Source organism: Ursus arctos, unplaced genomic scaffold (assembly GCF_023065955.2).
Source record: "Ursus arctos isolate Adak ecotype North America unplaced genomic scaffold, UrsArc2.0 scaffold_5, whole genome shotgun sequence".
NCBI lineage: Eukaryota > Metazoa > Chordata > Mammalia > Carnivora > Ursidae > Ursus > Ursus arctos.
In genome coordinates, this window is record NW_026623067.1 from 76,505,379 (window position 1) to 76,529,489 (window position 24,111).

The 24,111-nt window shown below is 36.3% G+C and overlaps 1 protein-coding gene across 1 annotated transcript in view; it reads right to left on the minus strand.

The window, feature by feature from the left end:
* ELL2 (elongation factor for RNA polymerase II 2) overlaps positions 1 to 24,111 on the minus strand; it is a 72,779-nt gene that overhangs the window by 33,170 nt on the left and 15,498 nt on the right. The window contains exon 2 of the mRNA XM_026498591.4: positions 23,009 to 23,056. Coding sequence (XP_026354376.1) covers positions 23,009 to 23,056 — 48 coding nt within the window. The remainder of the gene's footprint in view (positions 1 to 23,008; positions 23,057 to 24,111) is intronic.

The window sequence follows — 24,111 nt, forward strand, 5'->3', positions numbered from 1 at the left end:
TTTGGAAGCATGTGTTACACATAGATCACAACAGCTGCTTTCAACAAGGGGCAATTTTGCCCCGGGGGATGTTTGCTCTGGGGGGTGCTAATGGCACCTCCTGGAGAGGAGAGAAATTGTCCAAACCTATAGTGCACAGGGTAGCCCCCACAACGAAGATCACCCTGTCTAAATAGTCAGTAGGGCCAAGGTTGAGACACTATGGATTAGAAATAGAGGAAGGTCAGTCTCTTAGAAAAGAAGTCAAGAGAATTCTGACTTCAGTGACTTTTGAATATTAATGAAGTAGAAGGAAAAATAGTAACTTAAAAAAAAAAAAACAGATAAAAGTTCCCAATTAGTATCAAATGGAAGGAACTGTTTTAACTTATTTGCAACACTATTCCATTTTGAAAACTTCCGATCAGAAAACAATGAAAGGCAAAAAGGTGCACCTGAGCCATATTTAAAGTATATTTTAGTCCGAGAGAAAATGAAGATTTAAGTACCTACTGCAAATGAATTTCTGCAACTTCTAAACACCATCAAGTCAGCAAATAAGCAAAAGTCTTAACAGGAGTTATAAAGAAGTACTTCTTTTGGAAGGCCTACTTTGGATATCAATTAAAAAAACAGCTCTTAGATAATAATTTACTAAGAACTCTCAAAATGAGAAAGGATTGGTTAAGGATAAAGAAAGTGAACCTTTGTAGTGATAGTCTCTGAGAATTCAGTTCCCCTCAAGAGTTCCAAAACCCTCACCTGCAGTAACAATTAGAAAAGACTGGTATAGTTTGCAACTTAAAAGAAAAACCAAACAATGTAACACTTATCTGGAGACTGTAGTCCTTACCACTCCCCCTTATTCTTGTATATACCTCGCATCTGTAGATAAGGTCCTCAGGCTGCTAACTACTAGTGACAAGCAAGCTTTTCCCTCTAGTCTTTGGAAGAAAGGGAGCATGATGGAGAATGACAGCAGGACTGCTCAACAGTCTCTCCTAACCACTGTTCTCTGTGGGTGTGTGTATAAGTGAGCACTGTGCAGATGGGGGCAGGGGCAGGCCTCGGAGCAAATCATATTCATTTTGGGACCCAAAGGTGAATCTTGATGTATATCATGGTATTTTTTCCAGCTATGGAGCTGGGGTGGGGTTGGAAGTTAAGGAATGATGATAAAACAGAGTTCTGAGTTTCTATGTCACCTTTCCTCAGTAGTTTTCAGAGCAGCACCAATGCAGATGATACAGCCTGACTTAATCTCAGGCTTTTCCTGTAAATGATCTGAAAGCAAGGGTTGCCAACAACTTTTACATCTTTAAAATCTCAAAAGCTTAAATTACACTGTCTATAGATTTAGTAAATCTCATTTCCTGAAGGCGGTATATATATTAGATACAAATTTTACTGGTATCAATAACTATGCTCTTAAGAATGAAAAGGATGTAGGAAAGAGCTCTTATGTTCATAGCTGGTAAATCTGCATAACAGTCTGGCTCCCATGGGCAGTAAAGCAAGAGACTTAATGAAAAGAGCAGGTTGTGTATGACAATTAGGGCAGGTGGGGTTAGATGAGCGGGAACTTCAGAACTAAACTATGGGGACCTCTGAGTGGACAGAGCCTCTGGGACTGCTGAAGGCCACAGCTAAGGAGCGATTCAAGACCTTACCAAATCTAAAGCCATTTGAGAGACTAGACTTTCAGGGAAACTTGGGGATACTCATCACTCCTCTCTCTGATATACACGAGCCTAAGCCACATCTTGTTTAGATAGTGAAGCAGTAGTCCTTTATTCCAGAATGGTTACAAAGCATTTTCTTATAAACTGGCCTTTAAATTTATGGAATATGAAGGGGAGGAGGATGAATATGAAATGACTGTTACTGGGAGCCCTAGGGTCAGTTTCTGGGGAATGGGCTACCACCACAGGAAAAGAAATATCTGAGGTCTGATTTAAAAACAATCTTGGAAGAGCATCCCTTTGTGTGATAGGAACTTATCAATTTTAAATATAGTATTTTAAGCTTTTCCTGAAGGTCATGAATGCCACTATATTTAGGGACACATGGTCTACTTGAAATCTTTAGCTAAATGCCTTAAGAATGAAATATTACTTAAGGGGCGCCTGGGTGGCACAGCGGTTAAGCGTCTGCCTTCGGCTCAGGGCGTGATCCCGGCGTTCTGGGATCGAGCCCCACATCAGGCTCCTCCGCTATGAGCCTGCTTCTTCCTCTCCCACTCCCCCTGCTTGTGTTCCCTCTCTCGCTGGCTGTCTCTATCTCTGTCAAATAAATAAATAAAATCTTTAAAAAAAAAAAAAAGAATGAAATGTTACTTAAAAAAGTATCAAAGACTATGATTCCAAACAGTTTCTTATTCAAGACAAAGAATATTAAAATATACCACCAATTGGAAAAGTAGATTTTAATTTTCATTCCAAAAATGAAGGGCTGAAAATCAAAGGCTTGGGGCCACAATCCATAGCCGTCCTTCCAAACTCAAGTCTATCTCTGATAAAAAGCTACAAAGAAAGTTTCAGAAACTTCCAGACATTTATAATTAACATAAACACTGTATACCAAGATGTTTAAGTCAAAACTTCTAATTATTCTGAGATACAAGCTCAGGCATACATCAATGGAATACTGTCTAGAAGGTCATTTCAGCATCAAGTCACAGACCTCCTATTTACATAAAGACTTACAGCAGTAACACAATGTGCACATGGCTGCAAATTTTCATACAGACATGCTAACATCTGCTTAAAAGCCATTGGTACCTTTACAGCAGAGGTTTCTTACCCTTAAGTACTTTCTACTCAATATTGGATTGAGGTACATGCTAGATTAAAAACAGGACCAGTATGATATTTTTTTTGCATTCATTTAAAGTAAATGCTTTGTTCTTTTGTAGGTATTAACAAATGATTTAAGCTTACAAACTTTTCTTCGAATTTTAATATCCAAACCTGGTGATTATAAATGCTCAGTGAGATGCTCATGGGCCAGCAGTAACACAGTTGGATACAACTCTTGGGTGGTTAAAGCAAACCCGTAGTTCCGGCAGCCCTTTAAGATCGGATTAGTTGAATTTCATCATTTTATAGATGAGGAAAACAGACACTCAGTGATTACTCAAGATTATGACTATTTAAAATTGCAACCCCTGTACTCCTGACCCCCCGGCCCTGCTCCACGCTTGTCTAAAACACTTAGTAACTGTACTACTTACAGATTATGTTTATTGTCTTTCTCCCCTGACCAGAACACAATCCTTGGAAGGACAGAGGCTTCCATCTGGTTTGTTCCCTGAATATATCACCACCATCTCAAATAGTGTGTACCATGAAATTGTCACTCAGTACATGTTTGTTGAATGAATGAAAATGTTGATTAATGCCTGAGCCAGGACTAGAACTAAAGTACCTGCTTTTTTTTTTTCACCAATATTTCCAAAGTATGCTGAAAAGTTTCCTTATGTGAAAAAGGTTCTATCCTGAAATAAATTTGGGAAATGCCAGGTTAAAATAATGACTTTCTTTGCTGTAGGTCCTTTCATACTGAATAATAGTTTCTCATTTTATAAAACCTCAGAACTTACCTCCTCCCTTTCTCTAGTATCTTAGGGGAATAGCTGGTCTTTTAATACTATATCACTAATATATCTAGTATTTTCCTATATATAAACTATATGCCTTAGCTTGGATAAAAAAAAATACTACAAACATTTAAACATTAGAATTCTCTTGTTCTCAAACCCTTTCTAGACTCTTAATGATTCTGTGATTTCCTAAAAATCTAGACAATTCAGTTTAGCTACAGAAATGTATTTGCATGTACTGTTCCAGAGTTCAGGGGCAGAATGAATAATCTAGAATCGGAACAGAAAATAGAAACCTCAACCTGAAAGCCACAAGTCCTATTTTTCAAACCAGAGTGGCAGTTATGACTTTAGGCCTAACATTATGGGTTTGGGGAAGGAAAAAAGCCTGTCAGATCAACCCAGATGTGAAAACCAATGCCAAGGTGGATATGGGGGAGTAGGGAGGGTATCTTTCACCAGCAATAGAAAAAGTATTAGGGAAATCAGTAACAGCTAAATATTCCTACTGACAAGGAATAGCAGGGGTTGGAGAGGATCCCACGCATACTAGATAACATCTGAAAAACCCACATGATAGATACTGTATTGAGGAGAGTAGTGCAAAATGCTAAATTTATCTAGCCCAAAGAGAAATATTGGCAGTTACCCAAAAAATTCAGGCCATGTAACAATTAATATGAATAATTCAGGACAAAATAAATCCATTTATTTCCTGCATTCTTCCTCTTTATCAAGATATTACAGGAAAAAATAAGATAGAAGAGCCTTCCTTATTATTCTTCATATAGCTGCTTTAGATCCAGTATTAGAATTTCTTAAAAAGTTCTTGATGAAAGGGTAGAGCTTCCTTGGTTCTGTTACTTCTGTCAGATATAGTCTTTTTCTTTTTTTCTTAAGATTTTATTTATTTGAGAAAGAGTGAGAGCACAAGAAGGGGAGGGGCAGAGGAAGAGGGAGAAGAAAGCCCAAGCTGAGCAGAAAGCCCAATGGGGGCCTCATCCCAGAACCCTGGGATCATGACCTGAGCTGAAGGCAGACGCTTAACTGACTGAGCCACCCAGGTCCCCTGTGGGATACAGTCTTACTAGAAAAATCTTTCCTGAGAACTGCATTCCCATCTTTAACGTATTCTTTTAAATTTATGGCCATCTTGGGGAAAACATCATTGATAACAACATTTCAAAACTAATTTTAATTGGTTACAAGTAAGCAACAAAATATTAACTGAGTGCCTACTGTGTCTACATTTCTGTGACACAATAATGAACAAAAGCTACAAAGATCCCTTCCATTATGGCACATACGTATAGAAATCCAGGAACGAGACAATGATGTGTTGGATGAGGAGACGGGGAGAAGTGGAGGGATTCAGGATATATTTTGCAGGTAGATGCAGCAGGATTCCTAGGTATACTGAGTGAGAGGACTGAAAAAAAAAAAGAGAAATCAAGGATGATACCTAAGTGTTTTCCCCTGGAAGAATGGAATTGTTTTAGAGTGTGAGTGTGGTCTGTGTAAGTGTGTACACATATAGATATATACATGTACACATATATTCTATATTTATACACATATATAGTATCTTTGATGTGATGATGAGTACCTTAATATAACCCAATTCATACTACCTAAGTGCACTCAAGTACAATTGACTACTGCTGGTTTCACCAGCTAAAAAGAGGCTTCAAAGTGAGTTTTGTTATGACTACAAGAGACCAGGTGGCTGGGTATAGTTGGGTGGTAGCTGGGTATTTCCAAGAAAAAGGGGGATGACAGTTATTGGCAGAAGAAAGATGCAAACAGCAGGTACTAGAAATACTGTATCAAGGAAAAGGTATACAGACTATAGAACATAACAGAATAGAAAATTTAGATTTAAAAATGACTACAAAATTGAGAAATGCCAAAGAAGCTTTTAGAAGAAAAGAGAGAGAACCACTGAGAGAATCTAAGTTTTTTCAAACTTCATGGCTGGGCTAATCCAGAAGTCTTTCTTTGGCAGCGAAAACTAAAATCTCCCATTGAGTTCCAGAACTCTTATCATAAAACTGCTTTTCATTTTCCTTTTATTAAACCAGTCCCTTCTAATATTTAAATATATTCCATAGAATCAATGCTTATATAGAAAAGAACTCTCACCTTATCCCTATATCTGCCCACCCTCCCACACTGTTATCTCCCAGTTAATAAACCACCATTTATCTCATTACTGAGGTTACTGGCAGCCTGGGGAGTCAACTTTGACTCTTCTCTCTCTCTCTCACACCACCCCACGCCGCTCAATTTCCAGATAATCACAAGTCATACTGCTTTCATTTCCTAAATGATCTTGCAAATATATGTCCTCATCTCCCTCCTCTGCTTTGGCTCAGTATGGCTTTTTGCTTGGACAACTTGTCTTTCAGCCTCTACTTTTGTCTGTTCTCGAGTTCCTTCTTTAACCATTTGGCTGCCAAAACTAGTTTCATAAAATGCCAATCTGACCATGTCATTTCCAAGCATCGTTTATTTCTTCATGACTCTCTACTAGCACTTATCTACTACCCAGTCTAAGCTCCTTAATTGGACATATGAGTTTCCTTCCCAACAGACCTTGGCCCTCACTCTTCACCTTGTATTTGATGTGCCCACTTCTTGCCTTGGCTTGTGCTAACATCCTTTATTTAAGACTCAGCTCAGAAGCTATTCTCTCAGGGAGCCTTTCCTTCTCCAGTGAGGTGAGTTTAAAGCTCCTTTTCTGGGTCTCCATAACCCCCTGGGTTCACCGTTAGTGCTCCCCTTAGTGCTACACTACATGCTAAAGTCCTTGCCTACGTGTCTTCTTCCCCACCAGTTAGTAAGGGGTGAGGACCATGGTCTTACTTCCACAGGTATCTGGAACACAGCAGACACCTAATAAATATTTGTTGGATTCTTCTGACTTGGTACTAGATTACATTCATTTAGATGAAGCCTTATGCCAGAGAGACTAAAAAATTAGAGATGTAGATGAAATAGATCACTTAAGAGTCTGTGGAAAACCAGGGCTCCCCAGAGCAGGCAAAAAATAAATAACAAAATGAAAGGAGGAAAAAAAAAAAAGCCCCACACAGCTGCATGCTGTGTGGTATACCAACGTCAGGAGGAGAACATTTCTGACCTCTCTTGTGCTATGTTTAGCCCTGAAACTCAGGCCAAGTGGCTGCCTGGATTTGTGGAACTTAAATTTACATTATACATTTTTCTTTTTAAAAAGTATCTTCATCTTTATTGAAATACCCACAGAATATTCTGTCCTCACCAAATTTCACTTGAAAATGTGAGTGTCTTTAAGACCATTTTGCATTTTAAAGAACTTAGGGAGACCACACTAAATAGTTCTAAGTTTAGTAATTCTCTTGGTCAAGTAGAAAACAGAATTTTGTTAAAAAAAAAAAAAAAAAAGATTTGTTTCTCAGAAACAAAGCCCAAACTTGAATTCTACAAGAAAAAAAAATCTTAAATATAAATGTCAATTTCCAAATTCACTGCCAATCTTCTCTCCTTTTTGCTCTCCTGGAGTCTTGAGGAAAGTACTTTTTGCAAATGCCAGAAGGAACTGCTGCCAAAATTTAAGTGAGACTAGAATTCATGCGTGGCCATCAGCAACAGTTGTGTAAATCTAGGGGAGACTGGTACTTAACAGATGTGAATCCTCAAGATGAACATAAATTGCTAAAAGTGACCAAGGCCCTCGATTTCACAGAACACATGGTTTTATCCCAAACCAGTCATTGTTACCATGAAAGTTCATTAAGTTCAATAACATAAATAATATCAAAGTCTGAGAAATAGATTCATATAGATTTGGAAGTATATTCAACTCTTAATTCTCTGTTTTTCAACACCAACTATAATTTTAGTTTTTTTTTTTTTTAAAAGCTAAATCTTTTTCAGAATAAAACTTATGGGGAAATCCACAATATATTACAGAGTCAGTATTGCTGTGGTTGAGGAAAGGGATGATGAGGGACTAGGACTGCTGAGGCAGCCACTGTGGTGACATCACAGAATCCCCGGGCTCTGGGGACCCAAGACACAAAACCAAGGCTCTATGCTAAGGAAAGAGAAACAGCAACAAGATGTAGGATAGTTGGGGGCTATAATTTTATTAGTTAAATTTTAGTTGCATCTTAAATGACAATTACAAAAGAGTGTACAAAATATAAACTCTTATGTGCTATTTTTTGATGAGAATTAGTGCCAAATATTTGGAGGATACCAAAGATAAAAAATGGTGTTCTGCTTCTTTGCTCTGTTTGCTTTTTAAACTGTTTTCCTTATTATTGGATCCCTTTGTATTTCCAGTTCTAAGCTGGGTCTTCCTCAAATGTTTGAGAAAAGTGAGAACTCTTTTACACACAGAGGAAAAGGGAGCAGTGCAAACGACCATATCTAGTGTGCTACATAATGAGTTCTGGAGCACACTGCCCAGTTTCTGATTTGGCTCTGGATTTTACCATCTGTGTTACCTTGGACAAAAACTTAACCTTATTAATCCCTAGTTTCCTCATCAGCAAAATGAGGATAATGATATTATTCACCTAATAGGACTGTTGTGAAATTTAAAGAAATAACCCTTCTAAAGGTCCGGCCTGTAGTATGTGCCCCAAAATGTTTGCTCTGGTGATATAAAGACACTACTGAGGAGTTCTCTCCCACTCTGATTTTAGCTTGTTTGATTCAAACACATACGTAATGATGTATTTGATTTTTGAAGTAATTTTCAAATGGCAAAGGAGAGATAAAAAGTGTCCTGTGGATCATCAAAAGCTGACACTACGGAGAGGAAAAAAAAAAAAAAAAGCTGACAATACTTTGAATCCTCAGTATTTACAAAAGTAAGGGACTAGAAACGTTCAAGGTCAAATTTCAGTTAGCTTAAATAGAAGTCAAAGAAACTATCTGGGGAAAACAAACAACCAAGAAGACTAGCAGCAGTATTTCTAAATGTTTCAAACTCAAAGTACAGAGAAATTAGGTGCAGGAACAAATGGGCCACAAGAAGTGTCCATGGAAGGCTGAAAATTTACATATGCCTGTGGCTCCTCTAGAAGGGGAGCAAACACAGCTTCCCAAGTGCCCTATACGTAAAAAAATATGCTGCCTTCAGAGCCCTCGATACTAGCTACAGCATAACAAAGAAACAAAGAAACCAGAATTAAGAGTTCTCCTGAACACAGGAACTTTGTTACTTGGAAACTTACAATCTTCATAAATGCAAAGAGTATTTTAAAGTTTGTGGAGATTTTTAGTGTCAAAGTTATAGGTAGCCCTAAAAATGAATAAAGCCTATACAGTATTTTAATTTTTACAGATCTCTTTCCAAACACCTACCCTGAAAATACATTCCTGAGATGGGGTCCATTTCATAAAATTTAGTTCTATTCAATTTTCATAAGTCAATTCATGTGCTAATTTTCTTCAGGATTATAAAGGAAGTAAAATTATTTAACATGTATAAAGCTATTGATATACTATTGATATGTAAAGTGCATCAAGAGCTAAATTAGAAACTGCAGTTCTAATTTCTAAGAGACTCAGCAGGTCTAATGTAAATAAGAGGACCTGTCAAGTCTCTTCGATAAATTGATTTATAATTATAAAAAATACAGGACTAAAATACAGGGCAGTATGCCTGAGCTATTGGCAATGCCATCAAACCTGCCTTCAAATAAAGCAATATATGTTGGCAAAGAAAGGGCAAAGATTTACATATGGACAATTAATTACTATATTTGGATAATTTATAGCACAAAACTGTTGTTTGATTATCTTCTAGACAGTTATATAATTCTGCTAAGAGGCAGAACCACACACCACAAGTTCCTCTAGAACACTGAAACTATATCAAGTAGCAAAACATTTTTATCCCCTTGCCAATAATTCACTGCACTGCCCCATAAAAAAAGATAATTCATGTAAGTGGATTTCAGGAAAAGCTTGTAAAATATTCTTTTAAGGAAGACACGCATTTAAAGATGAGAGTGGAAATTCAAAAGCACTAAATTATTACGACCATCAGCAATGGTAAAGAGAAATAGCAAAATAGCAAAATATATTCAAAGAGAAATATTTTAAAAAGAGAAATACAGTAGTTATTTCAAAGAAGGTCCTTGAATTACTAAAATAAAAACTTCTCCCCACTATACTGGGAAAAATACATAATATAATTAAATGAAGACTCAAAACCACTCCTAGTAATATCAGCAGAGACAGTAAACATTTGACAATACTTCAACAATGTCTTAAAATACTGCATTTTACCTGTGCCAGATATTATCAAGCAAATCACAGTGTCAAACAGTTTTTAAACATTAGCAAATGATTTTTTTTTTTTTTTAATTTAACAGAAGATAGTATTAGCCAGGGAAAACACCTTGTGACAGGTATTTTCAAACAGCTGTGGAAATAAACAGCAATGGCTTTCTGGGGGAGGGGGGGCGGGGAGCATGCAGGAGCAATTTAGTGACAGTTGCCAAAAAATTTAAAAACATTCATACTTCTGACCTAGTAATTAATTCCACATCTAGGAATCTAGCCTCAAGAAATCATTAGAAATGAAAATAAAGATTTACACACAGGATTTACTGTTAACTGTTATATAGAAACTATATAAGTAATAGGAGGATAGCTAAAGAAATGTTAGTTTATCTATAAAATGAAATGTTAGGTAGCTATTTAGAAGTAACTTTTATTATTTAATGACATAGGAAAATGCTCATGTTAAATGGACAAAGGAGGATATAAAAAAGCAGTAAATACACTGTGACTACAATTTTAAAAATGTATGTGTGAATATAAAAAAAAAAGACTAGAAGAAATCCAACAATACTAGCTGCTTTTCACTGATAAGACATTTATTCATCTTTGTCCTTGTATGTACTTTACATACAATTCTAAAGGGTACATTCATTAGTATTTCAATCAAAAAACAATGTTAGACAGCTTTAAAAAATAATTAGATTTTAAGTTAACACTATGACATTTGCCTTTCATGACTCAATCACCTTAAATATTTAAAAAAAATTAGAGGTTTTTTTTTTGTTTGTTTGGTTGTTTTTTTACAGAATCAAAAATTGTGAAACATAAGACTATCCAAAGTAATCCTGGATTCATAATTATCTTATGCTTCAAGTTCTCCATGAAGGAACAGAAACACTATCTTAAAAAAACAAAACAAAATACCAAGCATCCCTAGAACAAAGTTTTTCTTTATAGCCAAATACAAAACTTTTAAATAGCTGTGGAAATAGAGTCAGCCTCATCTTACTGTTAGTGGAAATGGAACACCCTCAAGCACCATCCCTTATTCCTAATCTGTGAAGACTGACTTCAATGAATTACTGACACAATTAGATTAAGAGAAAACAAAAAAGCATTCAGATTAGTCAAAGAATTTCTTGGTATTGATTAGTAAAGTATTACCATATTCATAAATATGTCTGTGCCTATATTCTCAGTCTAAAATAAGATATCCCCAATATAACTTAATGAATTATTATTAAACACTAAGCTGTTTAAGAACTATAAAAGACTGCCCCTTTTCTATGGCTAATTTAAGTACCATCCCTCTAATACTGTGGGCCTCACTTAGTTATCCTTAATCAGTTTTCTCCATTCTGAGTTTTATTACATAAAAATCCCTAAGAATTTTATCTTTTTAAATTCAGCTGACTACTACTTTCAGTACCATAATTTGTCCTTTCTAGACAAGACCCATTCCTAGAGCACATCACAAAACCGCTGCTCCAAAATGTGAACTGTTAACTCAAAAAGAAAAGTGGCCTTTCCTCTCATACCCCTGTTAACACCAGTTAACTCTGCTTGTACCTTCCTTCCAATGGGGAGAAAGATCACAGATGGGGAGAAAACTTTCGTTCTCCACTGATAGATGACAAAGCAGCTCTATCAAGTAGTTGACTAGCAAGATATTTAGCTGGTGTCCAGCTCCAGATAACTCCTTAAGACCTGCCTTCTCTGTTTTCATTGTCAACCTATTTTTTTTCAACCTTTAATATTTTAGCCTTTCTCTTAGATTCTTGACATATTTAAACTTGGCATCTCAAAACACTTATGTATATAGAGCAATTAGGAAATGGAGACAAACAAATATATATGTAAAAAAAAACAAAACAAAACTCATATAGATTACCAGCAATGACATATTGGTCTAGAGCATTTCATATTCACTTTATAGGTTTACATTTGTGTTTCTGCATTTTTTAAAAATTAGTATAATGGTATATATGATGTCTTATTACCTATTGATTAATTAGGGAGATGAAATGACAACTTAAAAAGTTTCTTACCTAAATGGACAGTCTTGCCATTTACACTTACATATTCTCTTATACCCACCAGGAAAGTAATAGAGCTCTTTAGACAGGTATAGAATAACATAACCTATACTTAATTTTTGGTATTTCATTTTGGTAATTTTTTGTTGCTACCATAAATGAGATCATTTTTACACTGAAACACTAATTGCTAGTGCTTAGGGAGGCCAGTGATTTTTAAAAAATTATATTTATCATTTATTGGGCATGTTCTGTATGCCAACATATCGCCAAGCTCTAATATTTTAAGACTTTGGCCTATGTGTTTTGACTTTATATTGGAGATATGGCTAAAGAAATGGTCTAGCAAACAACAGTAATTTCAAAATCTGCACTCATATACATGCTCCTATCTAAAGCCAGTCTCTCATCGGATATACCATTTCTCCAACCTACTCAGGGACATTACTCCAGCAAATCTTTCCCTCTCTCCTACATTATCAACTTCTGCTTTCTAGTGGGATCATATTCCTATTAGTTAACAAATACCCTGTTTTTGGGGGGCACCTGGGTGGCACAGTGGGTTAAGTGTTCGACTCTTAATTTTGGCTCAGGTCATGATCTCAGGGTCAATCATGAGTTCAAGTCCTGTGTGGGGCTCTGCACTTGGTGGGGAGTCTGCTTGAGATTCTCTCTCTTCCTCTCCCACCACCCCTCACTTGCACTCTCTCTTTCTAATAAATCTTAAAAAAAAATCCTGCTTTTTCTTTCCTTTTGAAAGAAATGTCTTTTCATACCAGCCACCCAATATTAAGCCAGTGATTTTAAAAGTCCTTTCTGAAGTGACTACCTTACTGAAAGAAATCCTTAAGTTTTTCACTTGGTGTACTTGGATTATCTGCAGATACTGGCAAACTTATCTATTATCCATAGATTTATTTCATTTTCTTTTCCATTACTGAGCATTCTCAGAACAATGCTGAACTACAGAGATGATAGGGGGCATGTGTACTTTATTGCTAACACTAATAAAGATATTTCTACTGTCTTATCACTAAGTATGTAACTGTCTATTAGTTTCATAGAGTTATTTTTTTTTTATCATGCTAAGGAAGAATTCTTCCTTCCCTACTTACTTATTTCCTTAAGTTTTTATTCAAATTTAATTTTGAATTTTTAAAATGCCTTTTTGGCATCTATTGAAATATGTTCAGGCTTTTCTCATTTAATCCATGAAGATAAGATGACAGATCATATTTAAAGTTAATGATAATGAGAATAAACTTTATATTTCTATAAAATACAGCTTGAGAGTTACGAAGCTTGATGAGTTAATGAACACCTATGAACTCACTGCCCAATTTAAGAAACAGAGCATTAGCAATAATCTAACCAAGTGCTCCATTCTAATCCCTTATGCCTTCCTTTTTCTACCAAACATAACAACTACTCTTGACTTTTGTGATGATCACTCCTTTTGGTTTCAATAATTTTACCGCGTGTGTGTGTGTGTATACCTACAACATATTAATTTTGCTTGTTATTCAACTTTATAAAAACGGTGTGATGCCATAGGCAGTCTTCTGCCCACTTGAGTTTTCACTGTTGTATATTCTTCCACTGAACCAGAATGCACAGTTTAGCTTTATGTGTCATTATTCTAAATTAGTGTGAACAAAATTTGGCAAAAGAAGCTTTAAATTACCTACATGTTAATAATTAAAAGTACACTCATAAGTTAAGTATTCATAAGTCAACCAGTATTTTTAACAGTTGAAAAAAAATAACTCCTTAAATATAGCTTTATACCAGAATTCCATCTGTAAATACACCTTTCTTTCTTCTTACTACTAAACTTCCATGTATAATTAAATCCTATGAGATGTCCTTTGGAGTTGTTTCTTGAAAATCCTTTTGCTCCAAACTCCCAGACACCACTGCCTCCCGGACAGCTCCATCTTGACAGAATGAGGTACGGAGTATTACCTAAACATCTCATATACAGCATGTCCCAAACAAAACACACCCCATGCCTCCTGCCTCAATGTGTTTTTTCATCTATTTCAGACTTGTATAATAGCCCCACCACGCAACCAAATACTCATCATAAATATGGAGCCATCCTTGACTCCTTTCTTTCCTTCCTTCCAATGTAAAATGAACGACTAAATTAGGGGAGTTATTGGATAAGCATGTTAAAATGCAAATCTGACCACATGACTCCCTGGCTAAAAATTTTTAAATAGATGATAATTTCCTGCAGTGCTTTTTTAAACCATAGACTGTGATCCACTGGAAGGTCATGACATTAATTTAGTGGATTATGACCAGGATTCTTTAAAATGAAATAGAATATATCAGACTACATTGATGAAGAAACAATACCGTGCTGTGAAACTTCTGTTTTAAGCTGGGTGAATGTGTATACCTATAATGTAAAGAGTCACAATGTGAAATGTTTTTTCTTACCATGAATTGTTTCTAAATATGTTTGAAAGCACCTACTGCAATAGGTGCCACCCAGAAAAAAATGGAAGTTGTGGACCTTCTCCTGATAACAGAATATATACACACCTATACATCTACATAATCTTATAATGTTAATTATAGTGAACCTAGCTATCATAAGAAAGCATAGGTGAAAATATTTTAAAGTCGTACTTTCCAGTCCTTATCACACACTGTTGGGAAAATTTTATAAGAAGTATTGATCTCCAAGGTGAAATTCAAATTCCTTAAGAAGATGGGAACATTTGACAAAACAGTTTACCACTTTGCTCATGCTGAACCATAGGACTGAAAGCATTTTCTTCCTCTTTGATTAGCCAACTCCTGGTAACCCTTCAAAGCCCAGTTCAAACATTACTTCTCTGAGAACTTCCTGACTGTTGCTCTTCCCCTTGCTAGCTGGAGGTACTCAACAGATGTTTACATGAATGTGAGAAGAAGTAAAATGCTTACTGAACATTTATTACAGGCAAGTGGGGATCACTGTAGTGATGAGAACAGGCTCTGAAATCAGATGCTAGAGTGGATTGTAGGCTCCTTTACTCACTAATTGTGTGAGTTCAAAAACTAACTTCAGAGCCATGGTATGTATACACATCAGCAAAATGGGAGTACCTGCTCATAGCGTTCCTGGGAGGATTAAATGAGAATATGTATAAAGTGTTTAGTATAGAGTTCTTAGCATGTAATAAATATTCAATTAATTTTAGCTGTAATCACTGGAATATATCAACAAAATAAATGAATAGATTACATTTATGCTAAATATAGTATAAATTATAAGACTAGGTAGAGAGAGTTGAGAATTCTTAGCCTGGTAAGGGCAAATTCATTAGCCTCAAGGCATGTCCGTGGACTTTTGAAGTCTTGAAATCCAAAACAAGTTATTTTATAAGTAAAGGTTTTAGCTTAAAAACAAATCTGAGAACATTATAATTTCATACTTTTGTTCCTTCCAGTTAGATCACAATTCAAGAATGGTTATAAAAATATACCTTCCCTGTAAATTCTCCCAGATTATCTAACATATGGAGCTAACCAAGCAAGCTAGTCAAGGGTGAGGTCAGGAAAGAAAATTTTTGAAAAGATTTTATTCAGATAAAATCTTATCACAGAACACACAGACTGTCTACTTGCACTGCACTGCTGTAATTCATTGAATCTACGATGCCAGCAATTGTAAGACTATGATTTTATGTACCACTGCATAATATAAAATGCTGACCAACTATGACACAATACTAAGATGCCGTTTATGAGAGGCATTCCAATGCCGAAGACATTCAATGTTAAAAGGCAAATTTCAAAATATTGTTTGAAATAAGATCCAGGGCTTGGACATATTCTGCTAAGTTGTTTTTCCTGCTTATTTAAATTTCTTTCTTTCTTTTCTTTCTTTTCTTTTTTCTTTTCTTTTCTTTCTTTCTTTCTTTCCCTCTCTCTCTCTCTCTCTCTCTCTTTCTTTCTTTCTGTCTAGATTTTATTTATTTATTTGACAGAGACAGCCAGTGAGAGAGGGAACACAAGCAGGGCGAGTAGGAGAGGAAGAAGCAGGCTCCCAGACGAGGAGCCCGATGCGGGGCTAGATCCCAGGACTCTGGGATCATGACCTGAGCCGAAGGCAGATGCTTAACCACTGAGCCGCCCAAGCGCCCCCCTGCTTATTTAAATTTTGACTTTTCTTTTTTTAATAAAGCTCTTATAAGCTCATCTTATGTGCCTAGAATGGCATCTTTTTTTTTTTTTTAAAGATTTTATTTATTTATTTGACAGAGATAGAGACAGCCAGCGAGAGAGGGAACACAAGCAGGGGGAGTGGGAGAGGAAGAAGCAGGCTCCTAGCGGAGGAGCCTGATGTGGCGCTCGATCCCATAATGCCGGGATCACGCCCTAAGTCGAAGGCAGACGCTTAACCGCTGTGCCACCCAGGCACCCCTAGAATAGCATCTTGACATAGTAAGAGGTCAAAAGATACTTAAGTAATGTTCATGGTTCAAATTAAGGGTGGTTTAGCTTGAAGAGACACAAGGTATTATAGAATGGTAAAATACTACTTTCCAAGCTTAAATAAGTGAGTGCTATTACACTGACAATTTCTGTAACACAGGTGACTCAATTTCACAAGTTTCAGTTTTTGGTGGGAAACAAAAAGGCAAAGCCATCAGTGGCAGATTTTATTGACAAATAGATACTGTCAGTTAGGAACAAGAGCTGGCATTTCAAAGTCCTATTTACCTTTGTCTCTACAGTGTCAAGCATTGTGCATGGTACACAGTGAGTATTCATAAATGCTTGTTGACTGTAGACAGTAAGCTTAACTCACTGCTAAGAATGCAACTTATGGCGTTTGTGGCTGCTTCAGATTTCAATCACAGTTCCAGTTATTGCTTTCCGAAGTGACTGTAGTGTGGTGAAGGACAGGCCAGAACGCCATGAGTTCCTGTTTGTGATCATATTTTGGGAGGCTTGTCCTTTGTAGTCCACACTGAATCTGTGGGAAGGTATGGTCAGCAAGCACTTTGAGATAGTTTCTACAGGAACTACAAACACAAAGGCAAAGTCATCCTCCCACCCTTTGCCCTTTTGCAGTCTTCCAGGGCAGGGGATGGCCTGGTCCCCTGGTACCTGTCATGTTACCCAGCCAAGGTGTGAAACAATAGATGGTGAATTTAGCTTACTGCTCTCCTTCTTTGGAAACCCCACTGCTAGTTCTTATCCAGAAGAAAAGCAGGGCAGAGGTGTATGGCAGCATAAAATAGACCAATTGGTCATTTTACAATAGCTTCATATTGTGATTCAGTTATTGTTTGAGATAAAATGAGTTTCTACAATGTCAGCCCATACTCTTGGCCGAATGAGCTTTTATATATATATATGTTATATATGAAATTATAATATGTTATATATAATATAATCTTAGATATATATTGGAGTTAAATATTTCTTTCAAATTAGGCCATTTATTGTATTAGGTCATTATTCTATTGATATCTTAGTAAATTAACACATGGTTTAAGAGTTATGATTCAATGCAAATATTCAACTGTTATCCATATATGTCAACCACTGTAATATTAAAAAAATTAAAACAGAACTGTCATTACAAAAAGATATAATTCTAACATCTTTTAGTATTAATTACATTCAGAGCTGAGTGTATAAAGGTAGCTGTTAGTCAGCAACCTTTGAGCAGACTGACTAAACACAACCATTGGCAAAATCAGTGGGCTAGCCAAACCAAAAACATCAGGGGAAAGCAGTCAGAGTACAGGCATATCATCTACGAAGGAATGGCAGTGTTAGGGATTTATTTTAATCTCCGCTGCTATTTCAAATGGATAGTTATCTTTGCTTCCCAGGTATCAAGTAGGTTAGAGAACGGTAGTGTGCAGAAAGCATCTGTAGGTGGTTTGAAATTGCTTACTACTTTCAAATACTATATAATTTAGTATTTCAGACCTGATCTTCTCCCCAACCCTGCAAAAGAAAATAAGCAATTGACAAAATATTTCTGAATGCTTACAAGAAAAATTCAACCCTCTGTTCTTTTTAGTTAATGACTCCACTGCACAAGTTTTATAGCATTATTCAAGCCTTTAAAGTTAGCAGTTAAATGCCGATTTAATCTTCAGAAGGTCACAGTGCCTTTTGGAAGACATACATTTAAAACTTGTTTGGCTGGTTATTCCTTGTTCATTCCTGGAAATGCACGTGTGACTCACTATTTTACAGGAGGCACTACATGGTACTTATAGAAAATATTTCCTATTTTCAGTCCTCTTCTTAAAAATAATTTCTAAATTATATATGCCAAACTAACTTCTATTTTCTAAAGCCTCTGGGATTGCTGAGTCTGAAGTAGGCAATTAAATTAGAAAATTTTGGAACAACATTCTCATAAATACCGAGGTCTGGAATCCCACTTACTTCGACAAAGTTAACATTATTTCTCACTGCCCTGGGATAGTCATTCCCTGGACATGAGTCTCTGAGGCTGCAGGCAAGTACACTCTGCAAGGCCATCAAAGGCCAGCAGATGTGGCCATTATTTGCCGCTGAAAACCTTGCCATTTCAGTTTCCATCTGAATGACACCATAGATTTACCTATTTGTGTATGTGTATACAGATTTTAATAGGCCTTCAGGAATTTTACTTATCTATCACCAGGATATATTTTGCATCCACTGAAATCTTTGTTTAAAATGCTGATTCAGGGATGCCTGGGTGGCTCAGTAGGTTAAGTACCTGCCTTCGGCTCAGGTCATGATCTCAGGGTCCTGGGATTGAGTCCCGCATCAGGCTCCCTGCCCAGTGGGGAGCCTGCCTCTCCCTCTGCCCGTGCTCTCTCTCTCTCTCTGACAAATAATAAAATAAAATAAAATAAAATAAAATAAAATAAAATAAAATAAAATAAAATAAAATAAAGTAAGATAAAATAAAATAAAATAAAATAAAATAAAATAAAATAAAATAAAATAAAATGCTGATTTATAGGGATGCCTGGGTGGCTTGGTTAAGCGTCTGCCAGGCCGCATCAGGCTCCTTGCTCAGCGGGGAGCCTGCTTCTCGCTCCGCCTGGTTTTCCCTCTGCCTGCCACTCCCCCCTGCTTGTGCTCTCTCTCTGACAAATAAATAAATAAAATTTTGGGAAAAAATGCTGAATCATACCAATCAGAAATACACACATGAGCCTTGTTCCTGACAGTGCCATTTACATAGGAGTTCAGAGTGGCGAGTTCTGGATAGGTCCTACATTATTAATTCTTTCCCGAGTACTAGTCTGTGTTTGTCAGACTCTGAGTTCCCTGAGGGCGGAACCCATGTCTTACACGTCCATGTATCTGCACACTAAGTACCTAGCAAAGTACTTAGCACCAGTAAGGACTAAAAGAATGTCTGTGCAATAAATAAGAAACAAATACAACAACAAACCTATTAGCACAACCATTGCTTAGGCACCTGTTTATAATTTATTGTGAAGAATAATTAGGTCAGTAGAGAACTACATCAGTAACAACTGCCATTACTTGAAAACAATGAGTTTACTTGCTTTCAGTACCTCTCCTTTCAAAGCTGTACCATATACTGATGAGAACTTTCCCCTGGCAGTGTGAAGACTTAGACTGTAATTACAGCTCTGTCTCTTTGAGTCTTTAGAGAAGAAGGCTTCAACAAACATAAAAATACAGAGTGTAGTTTTTAAAATTTTACCGGAACACATATTTTTGGAAAATTTTCACCTGCTACATTTTCAGTATCCAGTTAAAATACAAGAGGCAGAACTATAGTTCTGTAAATATACAAATGGTTTGTGTAAAGCTTACCTGACTATCAAGATATGGCTTTTGGAAACCAGATGTATTATACCAATACACCCCTCTGAACATTGTAATTCAAACACCTCATTACTGTAGCCCATGTGAATCTTACCAGCTACGTTTTCAGTTAATTAGAATGATCCACAGAAATTTATAATCCTAGTAAGCCTTTAGTTATGAGTATCCTAGATGTGGGAAGAACTGTGAGGATAACTGGTTGACCCATACCCTTCAGAATCCATAAGGCATTTTTGGCTGATTTATTCACCTCCTAATATTCACGAGTTTAGAAGTCATACTCAACTGCTCCCATAGATATTTCCTCATCTTTCTGAATCCAGAAAATGCCTTCCATGACTACTCAATTTACTGAGCACCGTCTTTGACTAAGCGAAAGGGGTGAGCTGGAATGTGAAAGATGCAATTTACATTTTTTTATGCTATAAAAGCTGCAGGTCAACTGCAATGATAGAAATCCAGGTAGTCAATGGTTCTCAGCAATTTCACACGTTAACAGCATACTGCGATAGTTTGTTTAATGTTCCAGGCTGCATTTATTTAGAGGAAAACTTCAACCTAAGAGAACATGTTCAGGCACAAAAGTAAATAAGCTTAAAAGCTAACCTGCCAAGACCCAAATTCTGACCTTCTAAAGACATTACTGAAGCAAAAAAAATCCTATAATTAGTATCAAGGAACAGCAGTAACTACGCAGTGCTTAGTATCAGAGAAACAAAATACTCTTAACGGTCTCTTAATGGTCACTTTTGAAATGATATTTTAACAGTACTTCAATTATGTTTCAAATATGCCTATATATGACACTACCATGACAGTTAATGTCTTTGATTACATTTGATGTAAAAAGACTGTATATTTGTTAGATTTGCCAAATCCTTTGCAGAAAAACTTTTGAAATTTCTGAAACACCGTGTTAAAATTTCTCATTAAGAAAAACTACCTTTTGTGGGAAATCTAAATTTAAGCCTTTAAAGCCTTCTTAAAAGTCCTGAACATTTTCCACACAGGAAAACTATAAGCATACTTCTTCAGGGCTTTTAAAGCAATCAGCACAGGCAATGTTAAATTATCATGGCTCTCGAGAATAACAGAGGCGCACTGTACAGAAGACCCTCACATTTGTGGCTCTGCGTATTCCCTGTAGGCTGTGCCAACCCACTCTCTCCCCTGTAATGATTCTTTGTTTTTACTAAGTCCCAAAGGGCTGGTGAGAGCTCCGCAAAGGGGGGGGAGGAGGGTGGATGGAATGCAGCTGCAGGCTCAGAAACAATGCTGAGTCCATATATTTTGTTCCCAGTTAGAATAATAAAAAGGGGGCTGCGGGTGGGGGTAGGAGTGACGGGGTAGAGGAGACAGAAAGCAAAGTAAGCAAGGTAGGGCCAAATATTCCATTGCTTTCAGTCTACAGCCTCCTGCCCCTCCCCCCCCTCTACTAAATCCAATAACCATTTGGGTTAAAAAAGCTTATCTGTTAAAGTTCAAACACCCATTAAGATTTAAACCTATCAGTCATTTACATCTAAGTTATCTCTATCAGTGAACTACACCCAGGCAAGGAATGGAATAGGAAGAGAGAATGAAGCTTGCAAAGATAAACTGAGGAAGCCAGGACACAGGAGACAGGAAAGCCTGGGGAAGGTAGGTAAGAGAATTCAGAAAAGGACGTCCAAGGTCTCAAATCTCAACTGCCAGCTTTGCAGTGGTGCCTGGGGCCTTTTGAGGGCAAATGGTGTGCCAGAGAAAACCATATTCTTTCTAAGCCTGCTAAAAGCTGCATGTGTCTGAATCAAGATTTTGGAAGCCTGAACACATTGGTTTCTTATTATTCAGTCTAACTTGGTGCCTTTTAAGAAAATGTTCTTCTCTCTCATTTATTTCCCTTGCCTTTATGTCCTAACTGGGAAGAGAGAGAATTAAGGGAAGAGGAAGATCCCAAACAAGGTAACAGCTGCTAGTGAGGGAAAAGCAGCTCAAACCTCACTCTACTCTGCTAGGTCTTGACCTCTCATCTCAGATAACCCTTTACTGAAAATCCTTGGAGCCCTCCAGGGTTCAGACTCAGGCTTGTCTTGGAACATCTTTCAGAGATTACTGATGCCATTAAATTTTGTGAGAAAACTTAAGCCTTAGATAAATAACCAAAACTAATACCTCAAAAATAGTGCCAAGAGGTGCTAAGGACTACCTAAAAAGCGGTAAAACAAAATGCAGAAGGATGCTTGCTGCAATTAGGATCCCATTCATAAACACTCAGTTACTAGGGGAGAAAAAAAAGGACTTCATTGTAAAGCTATCATGTAGAAGCAGAGCTCTGACATCCACACACAAACATCTCCTTCAAGTTAGCCTTATTTAGAAGTACTCTTAGCTGGTATTGAATGATAGAATTAAAATTCTTGACTCTTGAAATGTTTTTGAGTTATAAAGTTTAGAAAGACTGCATTGATTTACACTGAATTTTTGCATTTTATGACATGATAAACAAAGATTCACAAATGTAGATTTAAAATAAGCTGGAATATGATCTCCCTCCCTCAGCTTGCCTTTTTTCTAGCCCTCTAAAATCCATTTACAGATATTGCAAATCTCCATGCTACAGTCAATATATAGACACAAATTCAGAAAGGCATATTAAGGGATGGAATAATTAAGACTTTTTATTAATATTAAATATTAATAGTAATAATTAAAAGATAATACTGACATTACTGTAAAGTTTATCATCTATTATAAACACAAAATTCATAGGTATATTTTATTAGGAGTTATCATTTATAATGCTTTTAAATGCAGCGATAAAATACACGAAATTTATTCTGTGTACTGAAAAAACTCAATTTTCGATTTATACATCTCTTAATATGTACAACCAAAGAAATTAAGTCTACAGACAGCAAAAGTTCATCAATAGTAACAGCAATCACATAATCATAACTTGACTGAAATTAACAATTCCTTATGGTTGCTTAACTGTGGTAAAAAAATACTTATAATACTGTGACATATATTATACTTCAAAAAAAGGTAAAAAATGTAATTATTCATGATTTGGGGAAAAAAACTACTCTTCAGTAAGTATATCTGAATTACCTTTTAAATAAATCAGGAAAAGATAATTCATGTGTATTAGTGTGTCTGAAATTTACATTTAGTCATAAAGTTCACAAAATATGAATGACCTTATATTGAGGCACAAGTGAAAACAAATTTTAAGGGTTTAAAGATAATAGTATATAAGAAGAATATTAGATTTTCTTGCTGAATCAACAAGAGTACTCACCCCTTGGAGCCCTTGGAACTGAATCGAAGGTCGAAAAGGAATTAAATTCTATTAAAAGAAACATAAGAAACAAACAGGTCAACCTTCGTTACTGTGTCACAGAACTAAATGTTTAAATCTGTGCATCTGGTCAGTGCTATATAGTCTGTGAAAAATCTTTTCATTATATAACTAGGTTTACATATCATCATATTAAGATGCCTTAATGAACAAGATCATACTGTTGACATTTCTCTGAATCACACAACCACAGGAAATTGTGGCAAGGTAGTCAGGTTTTTGAAAATGACGCTATTTGGCAAAAAATGATTAGTATGCTAATTCAATTTCACATTAAAAAAACGTATTTTTACTTAGTTTCTTGATATGTTTTTAAAAGGCTAGGGGGAGGGAAGAGATAATTAGAGGAACTTTATAAAACTCTAACAGGATACTATAATAGAAAATCAAAAGTATTTGATAATGAACTGTGGTTTCCAGTTTCTCACATTTTACCATAGGTTAGTTTCTAGTTGAGGGTCAAACATATTACCAGTTTTCTTATAAGATTTTCAACAAGAGAATATAATTTCTAGAACAATGGTTTGTTTTATAACAAGCTTTGTCCTCCTCATAACTTTAATATTTTTGTCACAGAGTTGTGTATTTAGAAGAAATATTTTAAGAATCTACCATAGTCTCAGGCATGATTTCCTATATCTGAAGTCACCAGTATGTTTTTCTAGGTAATGCTTTTTCCAAACTCCTTTGAGGCTGGTTATAATTTCCTCTCTGACTCTCTGCAACTCAAAAGCTGTCTTCGGCTCAGTGCTGGAATTTGAAATTCTCTATCGATTTCATCAATTCTTCTTGTCAAACAAATGCTAACTTTTCTCAATTGTCAAATTGCTAGCTTCTCCCTGGATATCACAGCTTCTTTACACTCAGAGACACCAGTCCTCTTAGCTCTTTTATCATGCCTTTCATTTCGAAAGCTGGTGCCCTTCACTTTGCTCCTTCTACATCCACTAGCTCCTGGAGGCTCACTTTGCCTGTTTGGTGATGACTCTGAATCTCTTCTCTATTTGTCAACTCCCTTCTCTCCACAGCCTAGTACTTATCAT